Consider the following 16517-nt stretch of genomic DNA (forward strand, 5'->3'; position numbering starts at 1 on the left):
CTCCTTGCACAGACACTGTGCAAGATCAGGGAGGACGGGGAGCAGGTTCTGCTGGTTGCACCGTATTGGCCCACCCGGACCTGGTTTGTCGACCTCACGCTCCTCACGACAGCCCCTCCCTGGAAGATCCCCTTGAGGAAGGACCTTCTTTCTCAGGGGATGGGCACAATTTGGCACCCGCGTCCCGATCTATGGAACCTGCACGTGTGGCTTCTGGACGGGACACGGTAGACCTCTCCGGCCTTCCACAGGCCGTGATAGAAACTATCACTCAGTCTAGAGCCCCCTCCACGAGGCAGGCCTACGCACTGAGGTGGGGTCTCTTCGTTGACTGGTGTGCCTCCCGTGGGGAGGACCCACAGAGATGTCCGATCGCAGTGGTGCTTTCCTTTCTGCAAGAGAAGTTGGAGTGTAGGCTGTCCCCTTCAACTCTCAAAGTGTATGTCACGGCCATCGCGGCATATCACGATGCAGTCGATGGAGCATCCATCGGGAAGCATCAGCTGGTCGTGAGGTTCCTCAGAGGTGCGAGAAGGGTTAATCCCCCTAGACAGCACCTTGTACCCTCTCGGGATCTCTCCGTCGGCCTTCGGGGCCTGCGGGGACCTCCCTTCGAGCCGCTGGTTTCAGTTCCTGACGCTTAAGACAGCGCTCCTGACCGCGCTCGCCTCCATCAAGAGGGTTGGGGACCTACAAGCCTTCTCTGTCAACGAAGCGTGCCTGGAGTTCGGGCCGGCTGATTCTCACGTTGTCCTGAGACCCCGGCCCGGCTGTGTGCCCAAGGTTCCCACCACACCCTTTCGGGATCAGGTGGTGAACCTGCAAGCTCTGCCCCCGGAGGAGGCAGACCCGGCCTTAGCGTTGCTGTGTCCCGTTCGTGCCTTACGGATTTACGTGGACCGCACCCGGAGCTTTAGACGCTCCGAGCAGCTCTTTGTTTGCTTCGGAGGACAGCAGAAGGGAAATGCTGTCTCCAAGCAGAGGTTGACCCATTGGGTGGTAGATGCCATCTCCCTGACCTATGAAAGCCAGGGAGAGCTGTGCCCCCTAGGAGTTCGAGCCCACTCCACTCGGAGTGTTGCCTCCTCCTATGCGCTGGCGCACAGCTCCTCGCTAGCAGACATCTGCAGAGCTGCGGGCTGGGCGACACCTAACACTTTCGCGAGATTTTATAATCTCCGCGTAGAGCCTGTGTCCTCCCGTGTGTTTAGGTAACATCAGGTAATTTGCGGGAGGCCGGCAGGCGTCGGCTTGCTGCGCCATTCCCACGGGATCCGTGCGCTATTTTCCCAGAATGTTCCCTCCGGCGAACCCTGGGTCCTCCATGCCCCGCAGTCAGGACTAGATGCGGAGTAGTCCGCGACTGTGCTCCGACTGGGTCTCCTTCGCCCAAAGGCTGTGGCAAAATGTCTCAGTATTTTTCCACAGTCAGCCAGAAGGCTGTGTTTTCCCTCATATATCTATAACCAGAATAGATATATTCAATTTCTTTATTCCACATGCCTAAACCACATGTGCTCCGCCCCCCCCAACCCATGCTTCAGTACAACTGGCACCCCTATGGGGCCCCTCTTTTAGTCCCTAGGGTGTTGGGAAGGTTACATATTGACTCCACTTTCTGACACGTCCGCCTGTCAGCACTTGGTGTCTTGCGCAACGCGGCCTTAGGGTTGTGGCCTTTTCCATGGGTCTGTTCCCATATGTAACGTCGTAGTGAAACGACTGAAGGGGAACGTCTAGGTTACGTACGTAACCCTCGTTCCCTGAAGGAGGGAACGGAGACGTTACATCCCCTGCCACAACCCTAGGCTGCGCTGACGCCAGGCTGCGGCTCGGCTCCTCAGCAAAAACCTGAATGAGTGGATGCGCGCCGCCATCTTACATATCCGTATGTACGGGGGGAGTGGCGTTGCACGCAAACTCCACTCGCCAATTTCATTGGCATTTTCTGTAAAGCTCAGAGGTGATTGGTCACTCAAGCGAGTTCCCATATGTAACGTCTCCGTTCCCTCCTTCAGGGAACGAGGGTTACGTACGTAACCTAGACGTTTCCTGCCTTGCCCTATACATACTGAGATTTCTATAGATTCCCTGAATCTTTTTAGTCAAAAATCAAATCAAAATTGTGATCAAATTTACGTTGGCCAGTTAACAATTTGGAAATCTTTTCTTTGTGCTTCTGTCAATTAAATAAAACTTAAGGAGAACTGTCAAATCATAGATTCTTGATTTTAGTGCATTTTACAAAGTGCCCTAACCTTTCTGGAATTGGGGTTGTAAAATATGATTTTAAAAATGGTTGTGATAATATACTCTTTAATGTACTCTTCTTTTTACACTAATGATATCAGATGGCAATAATTTGGTAGGTCTACTTTGAAATAATATGTGACCATGGCCACAAAACCAGTCATAAGGGTTGATTTTTTATTTTTTTTAATTAAGATTTATACATAATTTGTTTTAAGATGTAATTTATACATAGCTGAATAAATAATAAATAATCTTTCCATTGATGTATGGTGTTTTAGGATAGGGCAATATTTGATCGAGATACAACTATTTGAAAATTTGGAATCTAAGAGAGCAAAAAATAAATAAATAAATATATATATATATATTCGAAATATTGAAAAAAATTGCCTTTAAAGTTGTCCAAATGAAGTTCCTAGCAATGTATATTACTTTAAGTTTTGATATATAAGTTTTGAAAATTTACAAAATATCTTCATGGAACATGATCTTTACTTAAAATCAATACTTTTAACCCATACAATGTATTTTTGGCTATTGCTACAAATATTCCCATGCTACTTACGACGGTTTTGTGGTCCAGGGTCACATATTGCAAAAGAGAGATGGTATCAAGGTATGTGCAAAAAAACTGAAGTTCATATGGTACTCGTGTTGCAAGTATAATATCAATCCTAACTCTAAATTGTTGTATTTTCAGAGGAATATGTAGGCAGCAAATACAAGGGTCTGGCAACAGATGAAGATAGTGTAGATGGAAGGAAGAAGAAGAAGATCCACCTGAATAAAAGGCTTTTGGATCACTTTCGAGTCCTAGCGGCCAGCAATAAAGACACAGATGAGGTAACGCTTGAAACAAATAATGTGACTCTACTTTGGTGAACTTTGGGAGAACGTGATGTCGTATTTGTCAGTGTCACACAGTGACAGTGATAATGATTTTTGCTTTCAGGTGGACCTGCAGTTTCTCAACGATGTCCTTACGAATGGAGCTGACCCAAACTCAGCAGATAAATATGGGCAAACGGCCCTGCATGAGGTTAATGTTTGACTGCTTATGTAAGACATACATGCCATAAAAGGTCATTCTGAGATTTAACTGTTCAGATGATGCTTGTATTAAAATATTGAGAATATAGGTGACATGTTGTAAACCACACAGATGTGTGTGTGTATTGGTAGATATCTCGGGCATGGAACATAGACGTGATGCGTTTCTTCCTGGAAAGAGGGGCAGATTTTCAGAGGGCCGATACTTTTGGAGTGACACCTCTTCATGTAGCCGCAGGCCTGGATTATGAGGAGATGCTGCAGTTTCTGTTAGAAAGAGGAGGTGTGTTTGTGTGTTTATCTTTCGCCCATTCATTCCCAGTTACCCCCCACCAGCAATAACGTCTGTTAACACTCAATGGGCTCAGGGGAGATGAGACTCCCGCTGTAACTTTACCTGCTGGTGTCGCTGTTGGACAATGTTTCTTTAGAAAAACAAGTTTTTTATGCTTTTTTATGTCACATGTATGGAATAAGTGATGATGGGCCGTTGAATTCTTAGAAAATAATGCAGCCACAACGCAAAGCATCAATTACATTATCAATAAGTCAATTATTCCACTTATATTACGGTTACCACTCCTCAAGACATCGATCAGATTATATATTTCAAGGTATTCATCCGGTTTTCATCCTTAAAACTGTATTGCGAGTAGGTTCATTTTCTTTAGGAACAATGGTCCGAAAAACCATTGTCAACTAAGTTACCCACTAGAAACCCCCCCTCAAAAAGGAATGGTGTTACGAAGTGAGATGAGAAGCAGACGGATCTATCTGCATAGCTTTTATTAATAAACAAAGACGTGGCAATAAACAGGCAATCCACGACAGGCGATAATAATTCCAGGGCAGGCTGCTGACTAGACAAGATGATATAACCAGACTAGACATGGGATAACTTAGAGATGGCTCCGTAAAGATGCTAACACATTAGTAGTGTCAAACGCAATGCAATACTCGGCCCAGAATAGTGGGAAGGGCCTCGTATTTATATCGTTCATGATTGGCTGCAGCTGTGAGCATGGTGAGTGAGGTGGCGCATGGGAAATGTAGTCCGGAGTGTAGTGCAACAGTCTGTGTAATGGCAAGGCGACCTCTGGTGGCGAGCGGACTGAGAATCAGGACCAGACTCATGACAAATGGTTTGTCCTATTCTCGCATAATTTGCACGGTATGATGATATTTCCTCTAGATGCATGTGGATGAAACACTAGAAGTTATGTTGTCTCTCTTTCCCCAAGTATTATTGCTGCAAATTTTAACAAGACAATTTAACTAAAACTTTTGTTTATGAAAATATATTTCTAAACATGCCATATGCTCCATGTTGAGTATAGGCCCAAAACACTAAAAATGTCAACTAAGTTACCTGTCAACTGTGTTACCCAGTAACAGTAACATGGTGGACAGCAGCAAACATAAATGGTATTTTATGCACATGTTCCTACAGATCACCTTTATATAGCACTTTTTACAATATACACTGTGTGCAGAATTATTAGGCATGTTGATAATCTGGTCATATTTTTTTACCAAGCACATTTTACCAATTCCAAACCACAACAATCTTAATAACTACTATTAATTTTGTATTTAATCATTTGTAAGTGATATATAACTGTCCGTGAAGGCTGGAAGTGAAAAACTCCTTATATTCAGGTGTGCATAATTATTAGGCATGTTTTCTTTTACAGATAAAATGAGCCAAAAAAGATATTTAACCCAGACTGAAAAGTCCAAATTATTAAATGCCCATGAGAAGAATGCAATACTAATGCATTACAAGAATTTGCAAAGTTAAGGCTTGACCATTGGACAGCGAAGTGCTTGTTGAGTCTGCATGGTCAGAAAAAACAGGTGGAGAAGAAAAGATGCATGTTAACTACAAAAGAATTAGGAATTAAGGTGAAGAATTAGGTGTGACACCATCAGGAACCATTTAGTCTCCAGCGCCACCATTTTCCAGAACTGCAACCTACTTGGAGTCTTCAGAAGTACAATGTGTCAGGTTCTCAAAGACTTTGCTTGGTAAGAAATCCTAAAATAATGCCCCTGACTTAATAAGAATAGCAAGCTGACGTGTTGTGAAATACATGAAGACAGTTTTTTTTTTTTTTTTTATAGGCTTTATAGACCGATAAGTTGAGAGTGACTCTTGAAGGACAAGCATCACATCCTCTTGTACCTCTGATTCAAGAATTTATCTTCCAAAATCTGGCAGTAAGTTTTGGGAGTTCATTTTAGTCCATCTCTGCAAGTCAGACTTTGAGACTAAACATGTCTTCATGTATTTCACAACACGTCAGCTTGTTATTCTTATTAAGTCAGGGGCATTTTTTTTTAGGATTTTTTACCAAGCAAAGTCTCTGAGGACCTGACACATTATACTTCTGAAGACTCCAGGTAGGTTGCAGTTCTGGAAAATGGTGGTGCTGGAGACTAAATGGTTCCTGATGGTGTCACACCTAATTCTTCACCTTAATTCCTAATTCTTTTGCAGTTAACATGCATCTTTTCTTCTCCACCTGTTTTTTCTGACCATGCAGACTCAACAAGCACTTCGCTGTCCAATGGTCAAGCCTTAACTTTGCAAATTCTTGTAATGCATTAGTATTGCATTCTTCTCATGGGCATTTAATAATTTGGACTTTTCAGTCTGGGTTAAATATCTTTTTTGGCTCATTTTATCTGTAAAAGAAAACATGCCTAATAATTATGCACACCTGAATATAAGGAGTTTTTCACTTCCAGCCTTCACGGACAGTTATATATCACTTACAAATGATTAAATACAAAATTAATAGTAGTTATTAAGATTGTTGTGGTTTGGAATTGGTAAAATGTGCTTGGTAAAAAAATATGACCAGATTATCAACATGCCTAATAATTCTGCACACAGTGTAGATTGTTTCAAAGTAGCTATATAAGGTCATGTTTAGGTTTTGGGAAACAGGAAGACTTTTCTTCACATTGTCAAATTCTAAATGTACCCCTAATTATAGAACGACCCACATAATAAAATGCAAAAACATATAACTAATCTGTCGTTTTTAGCCTATTGCTTACTGTGTTTATTTGTTTGGCAAGTGTTGTTGTGGGTTTTGGTTATTTTGCTGTTTTAGGCTGTAAGGACCTTTGAAATAAATGAAATCCTGTGGCGAAGAGATATGGACATGTAATGCGGTCAAAAGCTGCTTGGAACTACGTTCGCCGTGCGTTTCCCTGAAAATAACTGCACACCTTAGAACGGTCGTCAGCCAATCAGATTCAAGCATTCAACGGCCCCGTAGTATAATTTATAATATTTTATTTTACCTGAAATCAGCATTCTGTATTTTTTGTCTCTAATATTTTATTGTAACGGCAGCTGACATTGAAGCTCGCACGTATAAAGACAAGCAGACCCCGCTGCACTTTGCTGCTAAGAATGATGCTGTCGGGGCGGTGAGGATGTTACTGCAGAACGGGGCGGACATCACTGTACGAGACTATAAAGAAAGAACGCCTCTACAGCTGGCTGCTAACTTTGGTAAGGCTTTTATAACTCTGTAAAGTCAGACTTGATCTCTGCATGTCCTCCAGCTCTACACTGGATGAATCTTCACTGCTGTCAAAGATGTCTCTACTTTTTTGAGTTTTGCATTCAGGGGTATGATGGGAGTTATTGGGTGTGTGTGTTTTGTGTAGATCGAAGTGAGACAGCACGTTTGCTGCTGGGGTTTGGAGCAGATGCTGGCGTGCAGGATTCTGATGGACAGCTCTGCATTACTGCCATGATTAATAAAATGACTTCTGTGGTGAGGATTTAAGAATTGTTCTGGATTCAGTACAAGTTAATCAGCAGCATTTATGGCATTACGTGTATTCATTTAGCAGATGCTACCAATATGACTTTCAAATGAAAATAATACTTGCAAAACCTATTAATTTCTACTTTATTTTTGAAAATATCAAAGAAATGCTAGATGTGCAAAAGTTTTTTTTTTTTTTTTTTTTTCTGTCTTTTCATGGTTTATCTGGAGTTTGTAATTCTGTTCCATAATTTGTAATAATTATTTTAAAAAAAATGGCATTTACATCAGTTAATTATTTTATTTTATTTCTTTTATTTTATTTTGCATGATTCATGTGATTGCTTAAAACTATTTTTAATAACTATTTAAAAAATGCATTTACTTAAGTGAATTATTTTATTTTATATTATTTTATTTTATAAATTCTTGTAAGTTCATAAGGTTTATCTGGAGTTTGTAATTCTGTTGCATAATATAGACTAGTACAAATAAGTTGTAAATCGTGTAAAAAAAATAATGAATAAAATTACTTTTTAATAGTTATTTTAAAAAAATGCATTTACATAATTTTATTTTATTTTGTATAATTCATGTGAGTGCATAAAGTTTATCTGGAGTTTGTAATTCTGTTGCACAATATAGACTAGTGAAAATTTGAAAATCATGTAAGAAAAAAAAAATAATGAATTAATAAAATTATTTTTAATAATTATTTAAAAATGCATATACGTAAGTGAATTCTTTTCTTTTATTAATTCATGTGAGTGCATAAAGTTTATCTGGAGTTGGTAATTTTGTTGCATAATGTAGACTCGTGAAAATAATTTGAAAATCATGTTAAAAAATATGAATTAATAAAATTCATTTTTTAATAGTTATTTTTAAAAGTGCATTTAAATATATGAATTATTTTATTTTGTATAAATCATGTGAGTGTTTAAATTTTGTCTGGAGTTTGTAATTCTGTTGCATAATGTGGACTAGTGAAAATTATTTGAAAATCATGCAAAAAAAAAAAAAAGAATAACTAATTAATTAAATTAATTTTTAATAGTTATTATTTTTGTATTTTATTTTATTTTATTTTATTTTAATTCATGTGAGTGTTTAAAGTTTATCAGGAGTTTGTAATTCTGTTGCATAATGAAAATAATTTGAAAATCATGTAAGAAAAATAAATAAATAAATTTAATTTAAATGTTTAACAATTATTTAAAAAAAAATTGCATTTACATAAGTAAACATGTTACAGTTTTCACAAAAATATTAAACAGCACAACTGTTTTCAACATTGATAATAATAAATGTTTCCTGAGCAGCAAATCAGCATATTAGAATGATTTCTGAATGATCATCTGACACTAAAGACTGGAGTAATGATACTGAAAATTAAACTTTGCGTCACAGAAATAAATTACATTTTAAAATACAATGCATTAAAATAGAAAGAGTTATTTGTTATTTATAAAATGTAATAATATTACTGTTTTTACTGTATTTTTCATCAAATAAATTCAGCCTTGAAACTTCAAGATCATTGAAAATGACACTTTTGAATTATAGTGTACAAAAAGTGGATTTTTCAATAATCCTCATCTTGGTTTTAACAGGCTGATTTGGCAATGAATCAGTTTCATGTGAAAGACCGAATGGCCCGACAGCAGTACTACTACCTTCATCTCATGGAGCCAATGCCTGCTGACAAAACAAACCCAAAAGGTTCTGATCCATCATCACCGGTACACATCTTTAACCATATTTCACATAAACTTCTGTGTAGGGTCGTTGCACTAGATTATGAGATTTGTCTCTGTCCACAGTTGGAGCTTATTGTCAATGAGGGTAAACTGGATCTCATCATGCACCCTGTAGTGCTCAAACTCATCACTGTCAAATGGAACTTATATGGCAGGTAAACCAACATCAAAGTCCAAAACTGATGCATGGAGAAACATTAGCAGACATGAACATGACATTAACATTAAATGTTTTCCTACAGAATGGGAGCCTGGATACTCTTGCTTCTCAACTTCCTATTTATCGTGTCCTGGACAACAGTAGCTATATCTGTGTCAGTACGTCCAGAAGGAGATCGGTACAATCTTCCTCAGGTAAGACTATAATCTACTGTAACGATGACGCTGAGGCGGCGTTAGAATCCATTTGCGGAAGTTTATTGCAAACAACAGAAAACATACACGTGTAGCCAGGCAATGGGTCGATAACCAGAAAGCAGTCCAATCTTACAACAGTCCAGGGGTAATCCGTAAATGTAGTGATAAACCAGGCAGAATAGTCAAACCGTAATAGCAGTCCACACACTGAAGATGGCTACGGCCATTACAGGCAGCACAGCAGATAATGGGGTGTCTGTTGACCTTGAGGGTGCTGATGATATGGGCTTTGCAGGGTCAGCTGATACGTGAGGTGGCTTGAGAAGGTCAGAGGGGACCTGGTGAGATTCTGGTAGAATAACAGTTTTATGACTTGACTCAGGGAGGCCTGCCGTGGCCGGACTTGACTCAGGAGCAACAGCAGTAACCTGACTTGGTTCATGGAGATCACCTATGGTGTGGCTTGGTTCAGGGAGATCAGCTGTGGCTTGACTTGGTTCGGGAATAACAGCAGCAACTTGACTTGGCTCATGAAGATCTGCTGTAACTTGGCTTGGCTCATGAAGATCAACTGTGACTTTGCTTGACTCAGGAACCACGGCTGTGACTTTGCTTGACTTGAGGGCTACAGCTATAGCTTTACTTGACTCAGGAGCAATAGCTGTAACTTGACTGGACTTCGGAAGAGCAGCTCTGACCTGACTTGACACAGGAAACACAGCTTTAACGTGACTTGACGCTGGAACAACAGCTGCAGCTTGACTTGACTGTGGAACAACAGCCGTGACTTGGCTTGACTCGTGGAGAACAGCTGTGACTTGGCTTGATTCATGGGGAACAGCTGTGTCTTGGCTTGACTCGTGGAGAACAGCTGTGTCTTGGCTTGATTCGTGGGGAACAGCTGTGTCCTTGCTTGACTCATGGAGAACAACAGCTGTATCTTGGCTTGGCTCGTGGAACACAGCTGTGACTTGACTGGACTCGGAAACTTGACTTGACTCAGGGGACGCAGCTGCAACTTGACTTGACTCGGGAAACACAGCTGCAACGTAACTTGACTCTGTTGCTTGACTTGACTCTGTTGCTTGACCGGGCTCTGTAGCTTGACCGGGCTCTGTAGCTTGACCGGGCTCTGTAGCTTGACCGGGCTCTGTAGCTAGACTTGACCCTGGAACTGGACTTGACCCTGGAACTGGACTTGACTTGGAAGCCTTGGACTTTGGAGCAGCAGCTGTAGCTTGACTTGACACAGGAGGCACAGCTGCAACTTGACCTGACTCTGAGGAAGCACCTGCAGCTTGACTTGGCTCTGCAGCTTGACTTGGCACAGGAACAGTAGCTGTCATTTTAGCTGCCCATACAGCCATGAGGGGTGAGTCCAGTATGTGTGCCATCATGTGGTGTGATTTGGAGACAGCGACCATCTTATGGAGTGGCTCTGGGATGGCGGCCATCTTGTGAACTGGCTCTGGAATGGCGGCCATCTTGTGAACAGGTTTGGGGATGGTGGCCATCTTGTGGACTGGATCTGGGATGGCGGCCATCTTGTGGACTGGCTCGGGGAAGGCGGCCATCTTGTGGACTGGCTCTGGAATGGTGGCCATCTTGTGAACAGGTTTGGGGATGGCGGCCATCTTGTGGACTGGTTCAGGGATGGCGGCCATGACGTAAGCAGGCCCTGGAGCGGCAGGCATGGCGTGAGCAGGCCCTGGAGCGGCAGGCATGGCGTGAGCAGGCCCTGGAGCGGCAGGCATGGCGTGAGCAGGCCCTGGAGCGGCAGGCATGGCGTGAGCAGGCCCTGGAGCGGCAGGCATGGCGTGAGCAGGCCCTGGAGCGGCAGGCATGGCGTGAGCAGGCCCTGGAGCGGCAGGCATGGCGTGAGCAGGCCCTGGAGCGGCAGGCATGGCGTGAGCAGGCTTTGGCTTGGCAGGCATGACGTGAACCGGTTGTGGTCTGGCAGATGTGGAGTGAACAGGCTGTAACTTGGCAGACGAGACGCTAGCAGACTTGGTTTGAGGGGGTTCTGGCACAATGGTGACAATACCAGACATGAAGGTTGGGGTGTGAAGGGTCTCTGGTTTGTTTGATATGACGTGAGCTGGTTGTGGTGTGGTGGTTACTGCGGGATTGCGGGGTCCCTCGTCCGCAATCCCCACAGTAAATGTGGATCCACTTAACAGCAGGGCATGATCAATATATCTCTCCAGTGACCAATGAATTTTCCCTCCAGGTAGCCACGAACGAATGGGATCATTCAAACCCACCCGAAAAATGTCCTTCAGTGCCACGTCATTAAAATCAACAAGGTAACACAGTCCACAAAATTCCTCTACATATTCCTCTATAGCCTTGTCCCCTTGACGAAGGCAGAGGAGACGAGATACTGCTGGGTTCATGTTGGCTGATCGTTTCCGCTGGATTCTTGGTAGGCGAAGTATTCTGTAACGAGGGACGCTGAGGCGGCGTTAGAATCCAAATGCGGAACTTTAATAATCACAGCAGCAAACATAAACGTATAAACAGGCAGAGGGTCAAAACCAAAAGCAGTCCAATAGCAACCAAAACAACAGGGGTAATCCAGATAGCAATAGTCAAAAGGCAGATGAGGGTCAAACCTTGAAAACAGTCCACACAGGCAAACAATCCAAACAGGGGTAATCCGTAAACACAAAATCCAAGAACAGAGCAAGACGGCAACAGGTAATCCAACAGAGTAAATAAACGCTCGGTAAGGCAGGTGAAACTGGCAATACTTCACAAAGTATTGAGCACATGGCCAGTCTTTTAATAGTGACAAACAGGAAGTAACAATAGAAGCAGCAGAGGGAGCATGCAGGCAGTCCTAGGGTGAGGGCTCCCTCTGCTGGCGTGGCATTACATCTACAGTCTTAATATGTCAGTAATCATAGTTTTATTGAATATCCATTTATGCACTTCTCTTGATAGGACTGGTGGCGTGTGTTGTTGGTGGTTCTGGCACTAGTGCTGATGGTGGTTGAGGTGTACAGGGAAGTGATGGAGATTGTTCGATCTAGGAAGAAACTGAAGCACTGGCGGTGCTGGACTGTGCAGAAGATCAATGAGGACTTGAGCTGCTCTCACCCTATGTGGCCTGAGGTAACACACTGAACCCATTCACACTCACTTACTCTAGGTCTTGCTCATGAGAAAAGAAAATGAAGGATAGTAGGCTTACAGACTGCTCTCACAATCTGGATTGAAATATATTGATTTTTAAATGGATCTCTGTTTCTGCCCTTTTGTATTTTAAAGAGTTCTGTCATCATTTATTACCCTTTGCATCAGCTAAGGACATTTGAGTTCTTGTTTACCATATTTGATGTGCTCTATGAAAGCCCATTTTGTCACTGTATCAAAAATAAAAAAAAATAATTCAGACTTTTTTTTCTTAGAATTGTGTGATACAAACACTGTAAAAAAAAAAAAAAAAAAAAAAAACGCAATTAAAAAGTAAGTGTTCTTGCTGCCTTAACTCAATTATCCATGTTTTATTGTAGTACAACTTAACATTTCATGTTGACTAAACTTAAAATTTTAAAAATTGCATGATTATAAACTCGCATTTGGCTTTTGTTTATAAAGTGAGATATAAACTCATTTGTGAGTTATAAAGTGAAAATTTTGATATAAACTCGCAAATCTTTTTTTCTCAGAAATGACTGACGGTTATTTTCCGCAAAACAGACTTTTTTGCATGATATAATCTCACAATTGCGAGTTACATAGATAGAATTGTGAGACATAAACACAATTCTGAGAAAAAAGTTTTTATCTCGCAGTTTTTTTTTATCACAATTTTGAGGGTAAATCACACAATTCTGACTTTAGAACTCGCAATTCCGAGTTTATATATCACAATTCTGAAAAAAAAGGTCAGAATTATGAGTTTATATCATGCAATTCTGACTTTAGAACTGGCAGTTGCTGTAAGTCAGAGCTGTGTGGTTTAAACTCACAATTGCGAGAAATAATATCAGGATTGCGAGATATAAACTCACAAAGTTTATTCCTCACAATTTTGAGAAAAAAGTCAGAATCCTGTTTTTATCTTGCAATCCTGAGTTTATTTCTCGCAATTGTGAGTTTAAATTACTTTTTTCTTAGAATTGCATGATATAAACGCACAATTGTGAGTTATAGACAAAATTTTGAGACAAACTCGGAATTCTGAGAAATAAAGTCAGAATTGCAAGATACCAACTCAACAATTTTGACTGTATGTCACGCAGTTGCAAGTTTATGTCTCACAATTCTGAGAAAAAAGAAAAAAAAATTCTGTTTTTTATCTTGCAATCCTGTGTTTATTTCTTGCAATTGTGAGTTTAAATCATGCAATTCTGACTTTATAACTTGCAATTGCTATAAGTTAGAAAGTCAGAATTGTGAGATATAAACTCACAAATCTGACTTTTTTCTCAGAATTGTGTAATATAAACTTGAAATTGCAAGTTATAAAGTCATAATTGTGAGATTTAAACTTACAAATCTGACCTTTTTCTTAGAATTGCATGATGTAAAAAAGTTATAGACACAATTGTGAGACAAACTCGCAATTTTGAGAAATAAAGTCAGAATTGCAAGATACAAATTCACAATTTTGACTGTATGTCACGCAGTTGCAAGTTTATCCTCACAATTTTGAGAAAAAAGTCAGATTTAAATTGCTATAAGTTATAAAATCAGAACTGTGTGGTTTAAACTCACAATTGCGAGAAATAATCTCAGGATTGCGAGATATAAACTCACAATTTTGACTTTATAACATGCAATTACAAGTTTATGCCTCACAAAATTTGAGGAAAAAGTCAGAATTCTGTTTTTATCTTGCAATTGTGTTTATTTCTTGCAATTGTGAGTTTAAATTTTGCAATTCTGACTTTATAACTCGTAATTGCTGTAAGTTATAAAGTCTGAATTGTAAGATATAAACTTACAAATCTGACTTTTTTCTTAGAATTGCATGATGTAAACTCACAATTGTGAGTTATAGACAAACACGCAATTCTGAGAAATAAAGTCAGAATTGCAAGATACAGACTAACAATTTTGACTGTTTAACATGCAATTGCAAGTGTATGTCTCACAATTCTGAGAAAAAAGTGAGAATTATGTGAAAAAAGTTAGAACTGTAAGTTTGTATGATACATTTCTGAAAACAAAAAAGTCAGAATTGTGAGGTCAAAAGTCACAATAACCTTTTTTAATTTAGTAGTAGAAACGGGCTTCCATAGTGCTCAATGTATGTGCAACGATCAGTGTATATATGCAAATAAACCAATGTTAAATTAAATATGTTTATCTTATATAAAACAGTCATGTATCTCCAGAAAACTTCAGATTAAATGGCTTGATCCATATGGATTACTTTTATGTTGTTTTAATGAAATATTTGAAGCATTATTATTTGTGGAATGGACTTAAAGACAGAAATCTCTCAGGTTTCAATCTTCAACTGCATTTTGATTATCAAAGGGTGAGTAATTGATGACAGAATTAACATTTTTGGGTGAACTATCCTTTTAAAAATGTGTTGTTGTTTTTTTTTATACTAAAAACTACATTACATTTAAAGAATATCTGTAATATGTCGTATTCTCCCTATCATCTTTTATGCTGATTTACTTACAGTGGTTGCCTGTGGGGCAAGTGTTAAAATAGAAATGTTTAAAATATAAAAATAACATCTAAACATTATCCCCCCGGTTTCATAGACAAGGCTTAAACCTAGTCCCAGACTAAAAGGCATGTCTGGGCTGTTTTAACTGAAAGAAACTTGCAATGACTAATCTTAATATATGTCAGCTTCATTGGTATATGTTCAAGATGCACACCAGTAGTGTTTTTATCTAAGGTATGTTCATCAAAGCTACCTAAATGTCCTAAACCTGGCTTAACCTAAGCCCTGTCTGTGAAACCAGGCCTATATGTGTCCACATTTTTCTATATTATATGTGTCTTCCATTTTACTGCATTATTGTAAACACAATTTGTGGCAGTGATGAGTCAAAAGTATCATGTGGCACTGAAGACTGGAGTAATGGCTGCTGACAATTTAGCTTTGCATCACAAGAATTAATTTCATTTTAAAATATATTTAAATAGAAAAAAAGGTTATTTTAAATTATAATAATATTTTACAATATTACTGTTTTTACTGTATTTTTGATCAAATAAATGCAGCCTTAGTAAGCAGAAGAGATATCTTGCAAAAACATTTATTCCAAACTTTAACCTATTCTGTAAATAAACAGGAATAAAATACACAGTTGTAAGGACATGACTCTTTTTATTATTAATATTATTACTTTTTAAATAAAACAGGAGCGCAATTACTTGGAGGGCCAAATTAAGTATATTCGAAACCTGAAAGGAACCTACTCTCAAGACCTCTGGTAATGTACTCATAACAAGCTAATATACAGTAGAAGGAATTTACTGTATGACTAAGACTAAGTATGCTGATACATCTCATGCAGGAATATCTTTGATTGGCTGGTCTATTCGCTGCTCCTGGCAGTTCTGGTCGTCCACTTGGCAGATGTATTCCTAGTGTCTGACTCACTTCGACAAAACAGCCTTCGCCTCTTCGCAGTGTCCATTATTTTTCTGTGGCTAAGGCTGATGAAGCATGTCCGAGCCTTTAGGTAATATATCTTTTTGTAAGTAACATCAGGGTCTTGACCAAGGATTTTCAAAGCTCTTGTTTAGTTTTAGAGGAAATGATTATGATTTTTGAATGCAATAACCCAAACTGAACACACATCTTTCCTTACTGGGTAAAACGGAAAAACTGAAAATCAAGATGAATGCATGTAACTTGAAATGTTAAATGTATTTGTATGTGTAAAATAAAGCAATAAGCCCCAAGAAGCCGTGGTTTACAGTGAATTTATAACAGCTAAGGGGCGTTATTAGGCACAACATGAAGCGGAGTGCCTAAAACCCCCTTAGTTGCTATAAATTCACTGTAAACCACGGCTTCTTGGGGCTTTTTGCTTTTATAAAACGGTAATTCTATATACGTAGTAAGGTTTCAAAAAACAATGGGCCTTTTTCACGGCAGGCCTGGCTCCACGGGGGGCCAGGGTGGGCTTGGCCCACCCAATCAGAAGCTTGGCCCACCCTGGCCCCACACTACATAGCCTAACAGCCAATTACAAAATTAGTGCGATTTTCGGTTGAGCTAGATTTTAATTTGTCCTTTTTTTCACAGGGCATTGAAATCGCTTTTGCGCTGTTTACTTTCACTTTCTTTCGAGATTAGCACGCACTCTGTGTAAAGGAT

The 16517-nt window shown here is 39.8% G+C and overlaps 1 protein-coding gene across 2 annotated transcripts in view; it reads left to right on the forward strand.

Annotated features, from left to right (window-relative positions):
- The window catches only part of si:ch73-193i2.2 (transient receptor potential cation channel subfamily A member 1), a 34065-nt gene that overhangs the window by 8930 nt on the left and 8618 nt on the right, over positions 1-16517 (forward strand). For both annotated transcript variants that reach the window (XM_051125184.1, XM_051125185.1), the window contains exons 3-13: positions 2954-3096; positions 3206-3292; positions 3436-3586; positions 6671-6832; positions 6991-7100; positions 8708-8836; positions 8918-9009; positions 9097-9208; positions 12158-12328; positions 15554-15624; positions 15709-15876. In XM_051125184.1, the coding sequence (XP_050981141.1) occupies positions 2954-3096; positions 3206-3292; positions 3436-3586; positions 6671-6832; positions 6991-7100; positions 8708-8836; positions 8918-9009; positions 9097-9208; positions 12158-12328; positions 15554-15624; positions 15709-15876 (1396 nt within the window). The remainder of the gene's footprint in view (positions 1-2953; positions 3097-3205; positions 3293-3435; positions 3587-6670; positions 6833-6990; positions 7101-8707; positions 8837-8917; positions 9010-9096; positions 9209-12157; positions 12329-15553; positions 15625-15708; positions 15877-16517) is intronic.

Source organism: Labeo rohita, chromosome 13, assembly GCF_022985175.1.
Source record: "Labeo rohita strain BAU-BD-2019 chromosome 13, IGBB_LRoh.1.0, whole genome shotgun sequence".
Lineage (NCBI taxonomy): Eukaryota > Metazoa > Chordata > Actinopteri > Cypriniformes > Cyprinidae > Labeo > Labeo rohita.